The sequence below is a fragment of the Halichoerus grypus genome, chromosome 1 (assembly GCF_964656455.1).
Source record: "Halichoerus grypus chromosome 1, mHalGry1.hap1.1, whole genome shotgun sequence".
NCBI classification, from domain to species: domain Eukaryota; kingdom Metazoa; phylum Chordata; class Mammalia; order Carnivora; family Phocidae; genus Halichoerus; species Halichoerus grypus.
Window position 1 is genome coordinate 105,914,791 of NC_135712.1, and position 16,957 is coordinate 105,931,747.

At 37.4% G+C, this 16,957-nt stretch overlaps 1 protein-coding gene across 1 annotated transcript in view; it reads right to left on the reverse strand.

The window, feature by feature from the left end:
* Positions 1 to 5,115: 5,115 nt before the first annotated feature.
* Positions 5,116 to 16,957, reverse strand: part of GMPS (guanine monophosphate synthase) — a 64,070-nt gene continuing 52,228 nt past the window's right edge. The window contains exons 13-16 of the mRNA XM_078070025.1: positions 11,389 to 11,504; positions 7,974 to 8,104; positions 6,843 to 7,015; positions 5,116 to 5,238 (exon numbers count right to left, since the gene is read on the reverse strand). Coding sequence (XP_077926151.1) covers positions 5,137 to 5,238; positions 6,843 to 7,015; positions 7,974 to 8,104; positions 11,389 to 11,504 — 522 coding nt within the window. The 3' untranslated portion in view covers positions 5,116 to 5,136. The remainder of the gene's footprint in view (positions 5,239 to 6,842; positions 7,016 to 7,973; positions 8,105 to 11,388; positions 11,505 to 16,957) is intronic.

The window sequence follows — 16,957 nt, forward strand, 5'->3', positions numbered from 1 at the left end:
CTTAAAAAGCTACCCAATATTTTGTTTCTACCATGTCCATTGTTACACTCTGGGCAAAACCCTGACACCCTTCCTTATATAGAAGAGAAATAGATTAAATTTATTATCCAGAAACGTCTGACAGTATATGCAATTTCTTATTTCCCGTACCCTGGTAACGTCTGTCCTTCACCGACTTTCTCATAAACACTGAAGCTTAATGACAAGTTATGAAAGTCATCATTTTTCCTTTATGAAGTATATTGAAAACAAAAGGCATTAAAGTCATTCATAGTAATTTGGCAAAGCTATTTTATGCCATTACCACAACATACAAGATGTATCAGTATACCATAAACAATTACATAGTGATTTCACAACTATACTACTTATTCCAATTAACAAAATACTTCTTTATAAAAAAATCTGTTCAAAAGGAGGTTACATTCACTTCTTCATTTAATACCATAAGATTGTAACAATGTCACAGTAGGTTCAAAGACAGAAAATTACTTACCTTAAATATCTGTATTCTCCAAAGGCATTACTCCACTTGGACTACTTAAGGTCAGGCTTTGTGGACAACTTAGAAGGTTTCAGAGCTACTGAACTTCGTATACCCAAGAAATAGCCAAACTCTCTCCAAAGTCTCACAATTTTGCTAATCAAGGAGCCCTTACCAAGGTCAAAAGATGCCATGGGATCCACCAGTGAACAAAGACACTAATGGATAGGTCACTTAAAATGGGGCTGTTCAAAAAATTCTCATTCCGGGAACGTAGGTTACAGGTAGGTACTCTCCAGCTGACAAATTATATCCAAATGACACAGCTCCAGAAAGATTTCTCAGTTGGTGGAGTAAGAAGAGCTCAGTGTGTTTCATGATCTAGCTACAGTCAAATTCAGAGAGGTGGCTACAGCATAGGGGTGGGTTTCTTTTCTGTGACAAAAAGCAAAAGGAGTAAGGAGAGGCTAAGAGACGCCTAGGTAGTTGTTGCATGGACCTCAACAAGAGTTAACATTTACGTCAGCTGCAGACCAAACGCCCTCAGAGTGTCTGACCTACCATACAGTATACATAGGATCAATTCCAGTCTGGTCCCTAGTTCTGAAGTAATTTAGCTAGGATGTCTTCAGCAAGACATTATCTGTGGCCTCCTCTTATCATTTCTCTCATAGACTTGACTAAGATTTTAAGCCGTAACTAGATAGGCCAGGTATATTCCTCAGTAGTATTTCTTTGGAGCGGAGAGATTTAAAACTATCAATAATTGGGCTCTGCCAAGATTCTAATTTAATTGACTTGATTGTGGGGTCTAGACATTATACAGACTTAATTCCTCAGGTAGTAATAATACGCATCCAGGGTTGAGAACCACTGACAAAAGGTCAGAGTTGGGTAGAATACCTGGGCCTCTTCAATATAGAAGACTAAGTTTGAGAGCTGGCATTTTGGCACTCTTGGGGGTGGTGGTGGCGGGGAGGGATTCCAAATCTCTTCACTTGTCATTAAATGAAATGGTCAGGAATATAAGAGCCAAGGATACCACTGTTACTATTGTCAAAGCCCTGCAGTGGTTAAAAAAAAAAAAAGAAAGAAAAAACGGATACCCTGGTTCCCTCTATCACCTGCACGGCTAAACTACCTCAGTAAGAACAAGGGCGGGGGGGAATTTCCAAGGGTAGAGAGATCCAGCTTATACTCAGTTCCTTATTACTTTCTGAATTTGGGCCAATGAAAGGAATACCCATTGAGGTAATAGCTAAGGTGTGTCCTTACCACATTCCAATGAAAATTCAGGAAACAGTAGGAGAGAGGAGGAGGGTATGGAGAGTAGTGGAGAGGAATAATAAAAAGAAAGAGGGTTATAACATTGGGCATGACAGAAACTACTTATTGTAATTACGTAAGGACATGATTTACACTTTAGAAATACATTTATCCCTGATGGGTCAACTATACAAGGAGAACTTCCTGTTAAGCCTTGTTTTTAAAGGCCTTAGAGCATTACCTCTTCAATAGAGAGAAAAAGAAAAGCCTGGATTCTAGCTCCAGCTCTGCCAACAATTAGCTACAGATAACTGATTATGGGAGACTTTTCATTCTATTAATGGATATTTTCCAAGTGTCATGGTCACAACAGAAGATTCTCAAGTAGTCAAATTTTGCGGATCTATATTACAGCTTCAAAAAACAAGGTAATTAATATTTGACTTTAAACTGTATTTTGATGTTTACCTTTGACTGGGGTAAGGTCATATCTAATGTTAAAAGAACTTAAAAAAAAACCCTCAATTTCTCCATTCTGTCTCCTGCTATGCTTTTCCTTGTTATTTATGAAAAATTTATGGCTGAATTTGATGTAAATTTAACCCAACTGTCTCATCTTACAGATAAAGAAACAAATTAATCGTTCACACAGCTGTTTAACGTCAGGACAAAAGCATTGAAGATGGACAGTCCCACCTACCTAATCTGAATGCCCTCATTCTTGAGGGATTTGATTCATTTATACAGTAAAATAGGCTATCAGGAGATAAGCCCAAACAGTGAGAAAAAAACTTTTATGATGCTTGTTTGGCTTCATGCAGGCAGCTACCTCAGGATGAAGGGGCAGCAAAAGATGGAAAAACAGTGTAACCCATCTTCCAGATACATCTAAAGACCGACCTTCAGAAATTATGCCAGGCCATGTTATTTCTAAAACAGCTGATGATTAAAATAGCACCATTAAGGTGAAACTGGGTACTTGAAAGGCAAGTACCTTTTCAAGGCAAGTCTGCCAATTTGGGGAATAAATGATGCTTTGACCTGCCTACCTACTCCTAATCGGTATGAAGGAACAAAATATATTTAATTTGATGGGAATGCAGTCATAATCTACCAAGGATCATATTTCATTCTGAATTTCATTAAGTAACCATTACTAAGCTGAGCTTGTTTCCTTAATGTAAAATGGACTATAATCTTAACTTTTCTCAGCTGCTTGGATGACATACTGTGAAGATACAGAGTAATACTGTATGACACAAAGCAAAAAGTGCTTTGCAAAGGAAGAGGGGGGTTCAGAATATTAGGAAATTTCAAAATTCCCAAAAAATTAACTTTTTTACTATATCATGTCAGGATGTGTTTTGGAGAGACCACTTTTTCCAGTATTAAGGATTATAAAAAGAGTTTAGCAGACAAAGATGAGGAAAACATCAGGTTAAGAAAGTTTAACAACTGTTTTTCACATCAAAATTTCTCAGAGCTTTGAATATAACGTACACCATGACTTTCCAAGATAGAAGGACAAGCGAACAGCACTTTCCCAACTTCCATGACCATCTAACCCTTTTGACAAGGATCAGCTCGGTGGAGCAGTGTTCCATAGAACATACAGAGAAAGAAAACACTCTCACTATATGTTCTTCCTAGTTTCCTATTTGCTCGAAAACTTCTGCTAGAAGAGGAATTTTTTCACATAAATGTAAATATTTGTAAGCCTTTTAGAGGTTGTCTATTCCAGCTCTAAGATAACATGACTCCAACAGCCAGATCACTTACACATCCTCTTTCCAAAAGGCTAGTATGAATACCTCATCATCAGGACAGAAAATGAACCTTTCAAGTTCTGTAGAAGTCAAACACTCCTTTGTTTCGGGTACAGATATCCATTACAACAGACAGAAGTTCTTCCCTTGCTGGTCTGACAATACAGTTTTTTTGTCCTCTGGGCCAGCCAGAATAAAAAGCAGACTTCTGCCATGCATGATTTTACCATTTACCTAATACTGAATCCCGAACAAAATTTTGTACTTGATTAATACAAAGGATCTTGAAAATAAGAGGCAGCAACCTGAGAAAGGCATGAAAAGGCATGAGAAAAACATGCATAAGAGGCATGAGAAAAACATGACACCAGAAACTAATCTGCTATAGGTCAATTACACCTCAATTAAAAAAAAAAAAAGGAAAAACTCCTTAATGTTCTTAAATAGTAACAACAGCTAAAATATTGAGAAATGGTTATAGAATTTAAGTCTAGTACTATTTTTATAGTGCTTATACGAATGTTATAAAGGATCTGGTAGACACCAGTGGCAATGGCAAGGAGTCCTATACAAGTTCTTGAATCTTACAAATGATAGAGGATTACAAGGTGTGGCAATATCTTGCATGGACCAAGACTGGTTACAGTCTTCTGAACAGTGGGTAATAAACCTGCCTACAGATTACATCTAAGAGTTCATTTTACAACTCTTTACTAGATAGTCTAAGCTGTGGGCATGTGTAATGGTTTCTGTGGTCTCAGAGCTGGCCCTCTGACCAAATGAGATCAAAACTCTGACTTTATGCTACACCAGAGACAGCCTCTTCCGGGAAAGAGAACAGAAACTTCCTCACAAGGCTTTGGGAGCTGGCAACATGGGTGGGTGGTGGGGGGACAAAGCTCCTCACTAATGAACAGGCTGACAGTGAACACCATGGCATCTATGTGGAACAGGATTTGAAAACATTTTAAACCAAGACCATTCGTAGTTTCTTTCTCCCATGGCTGCGATGTCATAATATTCTAAAGTACTTCAACAAATTCCTGGTGCTTTCCATCTTAAGGGAGCTTACATTTGATAGCTCCAGTGTCCTGCAAAAGGGCTGGAACAGCCCACCTACACCTTATCTGGTATGTTCATCCCTCACCCCCACCTTTGGAGGAGTAAGGTTACTTATAAGCAAATTCAGATTCTCTGAAAGACATACATACTAAGTCACACTGGTAAATAACGCGTGTTTTCTAACAGCTCTTAGAAACTGGCAAGGGGACAGAAGCCTATTACTACCCCCAAACTCACCCACCTTCATATATCTTCATTGACAGAGACATTAATAGCAACAGTGAGTTTATACATAAAGAACAAGTGAGGCAAAGGCAAAAGCAGTGCCAATCTGTCTGATACGTGTAGGCAATGGTGCTTTGATTATACCCGTACAAACACTTCAGTCCCTTTTAGTGATCCCCGACTCAGCGCTCAGGCCGCAGATTTTTGCTGTAGAGAACTCAGATGTGATGCAGCTGCTCCAGTAACTCTTTTCACAGTACCGCATGTCAATACTGGGAATGGTTTCTAATCAATTTAAACTGAACACAATACTTTAATAGAACAAGAAGTTTATTACTCCCACTCGGTAGTTCCTGGGGGCTTTGATGTTAAGTCATACATAATTCGAGAAATACCAGGAATCTTCTTAATCTCAGTGACCATCTTTAACACCACCTGTTATAAAACAAAGATCATAAATAGAAGAGCCAGGATCCAGCGCATGTCCAACATACTTAGAAGGCTTGCATTTATAATTAAAATGCAATCTACTTTTATTATTCTCTTCTATGTATATAGTATGGTCTCTGATTAATTTTATGTAGTGAACCTAATTTCCTTCTATAGATTTAAGTGAATTAACTCAGTACTACTCAAAGCGTAGTCTGCAAACAGTTGCCAGTCTGCAAATTATGTTTGTCCTAACAAGTGTTTAGAAACATTTATAGCAATTTGAAATTGCTGTGACATCCAAGCATGTGATACTATGTATTAAAAGCCAATGCTTCACATATATTCTGTGGCTGAAACATACAAGTCCACGGCCAGCACAGTGGCACATAATGCACTGTAATAACAACCACTACCAAGTGTACAAGAGAAGAAGGCCTGGTCACTTGAATGGATAGAGATTTGGCAAATTTGAGCCTAAGGGGAAGCAAACTCTCAGCCACAATCCCCAACCTAGCTATCTAGCTATAACCAGAGCCTTGCATTAGAGTACAGAGCAGAGGTCCACCTAATAAAGTCTCACTTTGATTTCCTTTGCTACTATGCAAATAGCTGCTCTGGAACACTCCAGGGGAGAGAGAACAGGAGAGGGAGATGGTGATCAAAAATAGTTGGTAGTCAGAGCACCTGGGTGGCTGTCTGTTAAGCATCTGCCTTTAGCTCAGGTCATGATCCCAGGGTCCTGGGACAGAGCCCTACATTGGGCTACCTGCTCAGTGGAGAGCCTGCTTCTCCCTCTCCCTCTGCCCCTCCCCCCCCGCTCATGCTCTCTCTCGCTCTGTTCTCAAATAAATAAAATCTTAAAAAAAAAATAGTTGGTAGTAGGCAGAGCATTAAGCAATTCATGGGTGTCTAGCCATCATGGTATCAAATCTCATCCATATTTCTAATAAACTCTTCTTCACTACCAGGGTTTTCTCCTTTATTTGGAAAATACTATTTATAAAGTAGAGGTTGGCAAGATTAGATAGAATTGTAGATTAGAGGTGGTTACTCCACATAGTAATCAGACATCTGGAAGGGTATAATAAATTTAAGATCTTTTCTAGAAAACTACAATAATTATTTTTTTAATTTAAATTCAATTAGCCAAGTTATAGTACATCATTAGTTTTTAATATAATGTTCAATGGTTCATTAGTTGAGTATAACACCCAGTGCTTTATTTAATCAATTATGTGGAGATTAAAAAAAAACAATAAAAGCCTAGGGGTGCGTGGGTGACTCAGTCTGTTAAGTGTCTGACTCTTGATTTTGGCTCAGGTCAGGATCTCAGGGTCATGGGATGGAGCTCTGCCTAGAGTCCCCCCACACACACACCCCTTTCAGGCTCTATGCTCAGTGGGGAGTCTGGCCCTCTCTCCCTCCCTCTGCCCCCCATCCCGCGCACACGCATGCTAATAAATCTTTAAAAAATAAAATAAAAAAGCCAATCTTACAAACAGAAAACCAACCCCAGAAATATCAATTTTGTCATAGCATATTCCAGTCACCATATTATAAAATGTAGGAGATATTAAAAATGTACATGAGAAAAATATATAAGTTACCTCTACAGGGATTTCATTGCCAGGTGTTGCAGGTATACCAGTCATGAAATCACTAGTAATAAAGGTTCGAATAACCACAGATCTCTGGCATGAAGGCTGCTTCTGAAGTGGGTCCCGATCAAAATGCAATGGTGTCAAAATCACCGGCATCTGGCTAATTTTCCCAGCATACCCTAGAAAAAGTAAACACGTAGAACCCAATGATCACACCATGGAAAAAGCACTCTAACCCAATCCCATTAAATCCTCCCAGATAATATCTAAAATCACATACATAAACATACCAGTTAAGACTGTCATCATGCATTGTTTCCAACTACTGTCGTATCTATAAGTAAACTCAACCACAAATACAAACAGTAGAATTTGATGATTGCAGTGATGTTACAGTGATGCAATATATATATAAGCCCATTCTTGTTACTCAAGGTAGTTATGGTCTATACTATAAACACTGAATTAGCAAATTGTAAACCACTGTCCCTACAAGAAATAAAGAGATTCCTGCAAGCCTCTGGTCACAACATTTTCATCAACCAATCAATACGTAACCTTGTTTTATGTATGTTTCTGTTTAAGGACACCTTTTTTATTCTGGATTCATTAACACTGAATTATAGGCAACAGCACTATAATTCATACATAAATAAAGCTTATCTAACCCACATATTTTCTCCATAAGGCACATGACAGCCTTCCTGTGCTCAGAAACCCAGACAGCACCTCAGCCCTATGACTGGGGGACATTTCAAACAGTAAAATCAGAAATAAGCACAGAAATGCAAAAAACATGTTACTAAATAGACTACAAAAAGGACACTTAAGAGTGAACAAAAAGAATATCACCTTATATAACCTCAGCTGGGAACAATGGGAGTCAGGCAACTCAAATTTTTGCTTACATGTACATATCCACAAATGACCATAAAGGTGAAAAATTTTGTATGGCAGGCAGTATCATAGAACTGAATGAATAAATAATGAATGAATAATAAATAATAAATAAATAATTAATGAATAATAAAAATAAAAGCATCTAAAAACTCAAACTTGCATCCTCCTAATTAGCAATCATAACGCCACATTTCAAAATTCTGGTTAGAGCATGTAGTAATAAAATGAACAACTTACCAGACTCCCTGAGAATGTTATGGGCCTCAAAGTCAGCTTGGCGTAAAGTACTGAGCACCCCTGTTGTCAAGAAAGTGGGAGTGACATCTGTAGGGGGTTCTTTAACTGGTGGGCCAAATATATAGACAACTCTAGAAGGGGAGGTGAAAATTATAGAGAAATGACAATTTAGTAGAAGAATCAAGGAACATAGACTACCATTCTTTCCATTAATTCAAGGAACATAGACTACCATTCTTTCCATTAATTCTGAGGCCCCTCTCTTACCCACTTCAAATCACCACATGGGTAAGACAGGATATAAGATTATATATATAGGGGTGCCTGAGTGGCTCTGGCATCTGACTTTGGCTCAGGTTATGATCTCAGGGTCCTGGTTGAGCCCTGCATCACGCTCCATGCTCAGTGGGGAGTCTGCTTGTCCCTCTACCTCTCCCTCTGCCCCTCCCCCCACTCATACTCACTCACTCTCTCTCAAATAAAATCTTAAAAAAAAGATTATATACTTTTTTTGAAAGAGAGCATGCACATGTGGGGGGGGGGTGGAGCAGAGGGAGAGAATCTTAAGCAGGCTCCACACCCCGCGAATAGTCTAACACAGGGCTCGATCTCACAACCCTGAGATAATGACCTGAACCAAAATCGAGAGTTGGACACTTAAATGACTAAGCCACCCAGGTGCCCCGGGATATAAGATTATAGAAGGGTCTGTGTTCTTATGTACCTTCTTGAAAGTGTATTCTTTGGAAAAATAATATCTCAGACTATACAAAGATATATGGGATTATCACAATCCTCTTTTCATATGATGTACTGGATTGATACATATCCCCCAAACTTCATGTCCATCTGGAATCTATAGGTGAAAATAGGGTCTTTGCAGATGTAGTCAAGTTAAGATAAAGTCATAATGGATCAGGGTAGGCAAAAATCTTTGAAGGTGTCCTTCTAAGAAGAGGAAAATTTGGAAACAGACAAAATAGAGAGGGCCATGTGAAGATGGCAACAGAGACTGGAGTTATACTGCCACAAGCCAAAGATTGCCAGTAAACGCCAGAAACTAGGAAGGGTCAAGGAAGGATCCTCCCCCAGAGCCTTATGCCATAGATAGCATGGCCCTGCTAACACCCTGACTTTAGACTTCTAGCCTCTAGAACTGCGAGAGAATAAATTTGTTTTAAGCCTCCTGGTTTGTGATAATTTGTTATAGTACCCCTAAGAAATAAATATACATAAGCCTGGGAAAACACTGAGTTGAACAAATAAATAGGTTGTTTTATGCCAGAACTTCAGAAACTATATGCTAATATGCACTAGAAACCTCGAAGATAAGGCTACAGTGCATTTCCTAAACTTATTTGGCTAAATTCTTTTTCACTTTGCAAAATACTGATCTCAAAGATTGATTCTCATTTCCCCATTATTAAAAATGTTACCAAAATAGAACTTGATATCCTACTATTTGCTCCTAAAAGGAATAACTCACTACTTCTTTAAGTAAACATCTGTTTGAAAGATAGGAAGATGCACTGCAGGCGTTAATAAAAGTAACTTTAATAAAAGAACACAGCTTGAGGAAATTAGGATCAGATAATTACAACTCAAGAGAAATCCTACCACTGGTTGGGAGGATCTGTTCCACAACCTTCACCCAGAAAACAAGGGGCAGTCAGGATATAGGTATGAATGCATCCTACCTCTCCTGACTTGGACTCCAACCAGCACCCAACTGTCCCCTTTCCCTAGCCCTATCTGTCTTAACCAAAGAAAATACATCTCTCTTGGCAACTTCCATGGTGAAGTTTAATAATGCTTTTTTTCCTTTTTCTTAATATGTACTTGGAATAAAAACATACAGAAGAAAACAGCATCAGATCAAAACCACACTACCACCAACTAATTCACTGCCTCCTCCCAAACATACTATATAGCAAGTTTTTGTCCCATGTATCAAATACCACACTTTTTTTTTTAAATCAGTTGCATTTCTTTTTTTTTTTTTTAAAGATGTTATTTATTTATTTGACAGAGACAGAGATAGTGAGAACAGGAGCACAAGCAGCGGGAGTGGGAGAGGGAGAGCAGGCTTCCTGCCGAGCAGGGAGCCTGATGTGGGACTTGATCCCAGGACCCTGGGACCATGACCTGAGCCGAAGGCAGCCGCTTAACCAACTGAGCCACACAGGTGTCCCTCAAATACCACACTTCTACTAAACAATACAGTCCCTAGAGTTCATAAATGATCCTTCGAGGAAAAATCAACTAGGAAAAAGAATGCCATGAACTCGCTCTTTTTGTCTTATTTCTTACAAATAAGAGTGTTCCTGGGTGCCTGGGTGGCTCAGTTGCTTGGGTGACTGCCTTCAGCTCAGGTCATGATCCTGGAGTCCCGGGATCAAGTCCCGCATCGGGCTCCCTGCTCAGCGGGGAGTCTGCTTCTCCCTCTCCCGCTCCCCCCTCTCGTGCTCACTCTCTCTCTCTCTCTCTCAAATAAATAAAATCTTTAAAAAAAAAACGAACAAACAAATAAGAGTGTTCCTAGAATGTACAGGAATAAGTAGTCTTTCACATTGTACAGGACAGTAAAACTGGAGCAGACACTCTCTATACAAAGTCCACAATGCAAATTAAGAAAAAACTTGGCAAAAATAGAAAAAAATGTTTTAACTGTTTAAATTCCAATTCCTAAAACAAACCCTGGCAAGGAAATCTAAAATTCACCAAGACTCTTAAAGGCTTGCTAGGTTCGTATTTTAAAAATCTATTTTTTGTTTGTTGGTTGTTAGACTTTATTTTTTTGCAGGGGGGAGGGACATTCGGGAAAGGAGGGAGGAGCAAATGAGGGAAAAAGAAAACAGGCAGAGAAACCAGCATATAAAAGGACATTAGAATTACCATGCAAGTGAGAGAAAAACTGGATCTGAAAAAAATAAATTCAAGATAAATTCTACATGTAGTTATTTTAATGATATCTGGCATATGCCTATTTCTTTTCTGTGATTTCTCCTGGGATTATTACTAAATTAACCAAGTCTCTATCGGTAATTCTATAACTCATACATATTCCCTCCAGTAGAAGAAATCCTGGAAGAAAACATATTACCATAAAACCAACAGGTAGCATAAGCTCCTAATTTGGAAGACAGGTTTTAAAAGTGCCTTTAATATTTAATACTTAATAAAAAAAATCCTTCCTATTTTTTGTTTAAACAAGAGCAAAAAGTTTTTTAATAAGCAGATGATGGCACTGTGATGAAGGAACAAAACACAAGGTATTATTAAGTATCTGCTCAATTGTTACCTATGTGCATGCCTGTATCTATACTTTTGAGTCTTTTGGTCTCTCAAAAGTGGGAAGATCTTAAAAAATACACCCTTCCGTTTCACCTCACCCCTTGTCCCCTGCAGAACATACCTGTTAATGTTGTGACACATGCGAGGTATAAGTCTAGCCAGGAAAATAAGAGATTCCCAGTCAGGCTCATCTTTACTGGAGATGCCACACACATAACTATAGGAACGACAGTCACCCTAAAAAAAAAAAAAAATACAGTCAATAATTTTTAATGGTTTTATAAAAGCCAAAAGATGGATTGGAAAATATTCCATGCATGGTAACACCATTAACAATTTGTTTTTTTTAAACAAAAACATGTTTGATAAAAGTATATACAAATATTTCTCTAATGATATAAACCCTAAATTAAAATCCCATATTAAATTCTATCTAAATCAGTTCAGACACAAAGTGTTGTGGTAGTTTAAAATTTTATTCAACACATGCCAGAGGCCCACTGGGATTTCATTCCAAGCATCTGCACAAATGTATATAGCCAGCACACCTAATTTGGCAGACAAGACCTGCCCATGTTTTACCTCAACATAATGAAGGCTATATATGAAAAACCCACAGCTAACATCATGCTCAATGGTGAAAAGTGAGAGCTTTTCCTCTGAGAGCAGGAACAAGACAAGGATGTCCACTCCTGCCACTTTTATTCAATGTAGTACTGGAAGTCCTGACTACAGCAATCGGAGAAGAAAAAAAAAAGAGCTATCAATAGTGGTAAAGAAGTTAAGCTGTCACTATTTGAAGGCAACGTGATGCTACACATAGGAAATCCTAAGGACTCCACCAAAAAACTACTAGAAGTAATAAATGAATTCAGTAAAGTTGCAGGATACAAAATGAATACCCAGAAATCAGTAGCATTTCTATACACTTACAATGAAATAGCAGAAAGAGAAATTAAGAATACCATTTACAATTGTACCAGAAAGAATTACATACCTAGAGATAAACTTAACCAAGAAGTAAAAGACCTGTAACTCTGAGAACTATAAAATGCTGATGAAAGAAACTGAAGAGGACATAATCAAATGGAAAGATGTAATTCTATGCTCATGGATTAGAGGAATTACTATTGTAAAATGTCCATACTACCCAAAGCAATCTACACATTCAATGCAATCCTTATCAAAATACCACCAGCATTTTTCACTAGAACAAATAATACTAAAATCTGTATGGAACCACAAAAGACCCTGGATAGCCAAAGCAATCTTGAGAAAGAAGAACAAAGCTAAGGTATTACAATTACAGATTTCAAGATAAACTATAAGGCCATAGTAATCACAACAGTATGATACTGGCACAAAAACAGACACATAGATCAGTGGAACAGAGTAGAGAGCCCAGAAATAAACCCACACTTATATGATCAATTAATCTATGACAAAGGAGGCAAGAATATACAATGGGGAAGAAGTCTTTTCAATAAATGGTACTAGGAAAGCTGGACACCTACATGTAAAAGAATAAAACTGGACCACTTTCTAACACCATTCACAAAATTAAACTCAAAATGGATTAAAGATCTAAATGTGAGACCTGAAACCACAAAAATCCTAGAAGAGAACACAGGCAGTAATTTCTCTGGTATCAGCCATAGTAAACATTTTTCTAGATACGTCTGAGGCAAGGGAAACAAAAGCAAAAATAAACTATTGGGACTACACTGAAATAAAGTTTTTGCACAGTGAAGGGAACCATCGACAAAACCAAAAGGTAACCTACTGAATGGGAGAAGATATTTGCAAATGATATATCCAATAAGGGTTTAATATCCAAAATATGTGAAGAACTCACACAACACCAAAAACCCAAACACTCCAATTAAAAAACGGACAGAGGACCTCAATAGATATTATTTCAAAGAAGACCTACAGATGGCTAAAAGACTCATGAAAAGAGGCTCAACATCACTATTCATCAGGGAAATGCAAATCAAAACCACAATGAGATATCCCCTTATACCTATTAGAATGGCTAGTATCAAAAAGACAAGAAATAAGTGTTGGCAAGGATGTGGAGAAAAAGGAACCCTGGTGTACTGTTGGTGGGAATGTACAGCAACTGTGGAAAACAGTTTCTCAAAAAATTAAAAATAGAAATGCCGTATGATTCAATAATTCTGTAATTCTACTAATGGGTATATACCCAAAGAAAATGAAAATGAAGAGATTAAGTCGAGGGCGCCTGGGTGGCTCAGTTGGTTAGGCGACTGCCTTCGGCTTAGGTCATGATGCTGGAGTCCCAGGATCAAGTACCGCATCTGGCTCCCTGCTCAGCGGGGAGTCTGCTTTTCCCTCTGACCCTCCCCCCTCTCATGCTCTCTCTATCTCATTCTCTCTCTCAAATAAATAAATAAAATCTTAAAAAAAAAAAGAGAGATTAAGTCAAAAAGATACATGCACCTCTATGTTTACTGCAGCATTATTTACAATAACCAAAGTATGTCCATCAACAGATGAATGGATAAGGAAGATGTGATATGTACACATGTACACACAGAGAGAGAATATTATGCAGCCATAAAAAAGGATGAGATTTTGTTTTGTTTTGCCATTTGCAAAACATGGATAGACCTAGAGGATATTATGCTAAGTGAAGTAAGTTTGACTGAGAAAGACAAATACCGTATGACTTCACTCATATATGAAACCTAAAAACCAAATAAACAGCTGAATCAGACCTATGAATACGGAATAAACTGATGATTATCAGAGGAAAGGGGGGTGGGAGGATGGGCAAAATGGGTGAAGGGGGAGAGATAGAAGCTTCCAGTTAGAAGTTAACTAAGTCACAGGAATAAAAGCCACAACATAGGGAATACAGTCAATGATTTTATAATAGGGATATATGGTGACAGATGATAGCTACACCTGTGGTAACAAGCATAGTATAACATATAGAGAAGCTGAATCACTATGCTGTACATTTGAAAATAACGTAACATTGTGTGTCAATTATACTCACACACACACACACACACACACACACACACACACACACAACTATTAAAATGAAAAAAGATCTACCCATGTTTATTAGGTGGATATTCTTAAGTATTCTTAAGTCAGAGATAAAAATAATTTCATAAACATTTACTATAAATTTCTTTAAAAATGAACCACTGAAAGTTAACTTAAAAATAAAAGAATAAAACGTAATATTGATTCCCTTTCCCTTTGTCCTTTTTATTTTTTTTAAAGACTTATTTATTTGAGAGAGAGAGAGAGCACAAGCAGGAAGAGCAGAGGGAGAAAGAATCTCAAGTAGACTCTTCGCCGAGTGCAGTGCCCAACACAGGGCTCGATCTCATGACCCAGAGATCATGACCTGAGCTAAAACCAAGAGTAGGATGCTTAACCAACCGCTCCACCAGATGCCCCTCCTTTGTCCTTTTTAACCCAAGTGATTTGCTTAAAAAATTAAAAAAAAAAAAAAAGTTAAACTAAAATAAGCAATTTAAAAAGATTCATTAGCTGGGCACCTGGGTGGCTCAGTTGGTTAAGTGACTGCCTTCAGCTCAGGTCATGATCCTGGAGTCCCACATCGGGCTCCCTGCTCAGCAGGGAGTCTGCTTCTCCCTCTGACCCTCCTCCCTCTCGTGCTCTCTCTCATTCTCTCTCTTGCAAATTAAAAAAAAAAAAAAAAAAAAGATTCATTAGCTAACTACCTACCAGCCACTATACTGAGAATATGAGAATTCAGACTATATGAATGCTAATTTGATAGTATCTATCAAAGTTTAAAGTGTGCATGTTCCTAATTCAGGACATGATCTTACAGAAGCATGAATAACTGCTTGAAGAATAAGATATTACTTGCTGAAATGCCTATAATAGTGAAAAGCTGAAATAGTTTAAATGTCCACTGGTAGGGAAATGATTAAACTATGGTATAACCATACATGGAACACAAGGCAGTAGTTAAGAATAATCTACTTGTAATGGCACACAAAGATAAGAAATTCATGTCATCAAGTTTAAAGGAAAAAGATGACAATACACATCTATAATTCCTTTTCTTTTCTTTTTAAAATTAATGTTTCTGGAAGGACACATACAATACAACTGGAGAATAGGCAGAGGGAAAATTATCCTAAATGTACTGAATTTTTTTTTTACAAGTATGGTTTATTTTGGTATTTAGAAAATAAGTTTCATCGCTATACTAACCACAAATTGTGATTTTTTTTCTGGGCTTCCAAGGGTCTCACCTTCAAAAGCATAAAAGACTAGAATAAAATAAGATATCTAACAACAAAAGAAACTTTTACTTTGATGGTAAAAGTAGTGGAGCCTGAATAAGCTTCATTTTTAAAGAAGTCATTCATCTAACAAATTGCCTCAAACACCTATTCATCTAACATTATTACCTATAATAATTATCTAAGGAGGGGACTGGGGAACTAATTCAACTTCCCGCCTAGCAGGAGTTAGTATAGAGTTGCAAGTCCTCTGTAAAAGATCTACTTAGGACTGGAAAAACTTCTACAAATCAAATAACTTATCTGTTCTTCTATTTTTATGTAGTAGGAGAATATCTGCCTGTAAGTATCATAGCATAAATTTCAAAATGAATCTGTGTATGATAACCAAATACCACTGAAAGAAAATTATTTCTACAATTCTGGAAAGGCTTATTTTAATAGCGATTTAAAAAGAATATACATAGCTTTCACATATGGCCTTTAAAAAGGGGGGAAGAGGGAACAAGTTCAAAATAACTGGACCTATTATTTCCATGAACTAAAATACTTTAAAGACAACAATGAATTTTTATTGCCTCATTTACAGACAGAGCTACATGGATTCAGGAGAAGGAGGAATTTAAACTGATGACTCAACTTCATGTATTTAGGAAAAAAAGTATACTTACTAAGTTTCAGATGAATAATCTCTAAAACAGAGTTAATTTCTTCCCACACATAAGGAAGGCCCAATAACTGGCATTCATACCATTTTGAGTTGAATTACTGACACTTTTTCTAGTTTTCATTTAACTAAAAGCCCTAACAGAATAGAAACTTTCCTCTTCCCTACCCTCCCAAGCTTTTCCCCAGAAACTCACTTGAGGATCATATAAAGGAGAATTAATATAATCTATTTATAAATAACATTTTAAAAAGTGAAAACTATATTATCCTCACATGCTTTTACAATTAGAAAAACAAAAGAATAAATACAAAAATGTTAGTTGTACATGATTACAGCTAAGAAAGAACATGTTGAAGACGCAGAGAGCACTGGGTTTAAGGAATACACAAGCTGAGAGCAAGACTTAAATAGTGTAACATGTTCATCTGGGGGCCTTCTTGCACTGAACACTTCTAAAGTCACAGTACACTTTCACACCAAGAAGCACACATAAGGACAGGACTTCCTGGTACCTGCCCTTCAAGGCAGAAGCAAGCAAGTCAACCCTACAGCAAACCATTGTTTGAATATTTACTTTTGGTTGGAGAAGACAGATGTTCCCAAACTACAAAATCTCAGCCTGAATTTTTAGTTCCTATAACCTTATTCACTCCATGAACACTCTATAAAGTACCACCTTTTTACATTTCCAAATGTGGTGTATATACTTTCATATTTCATTTTCCTAAGTCGTTACTATTTCAATATTAGTGGAAAGA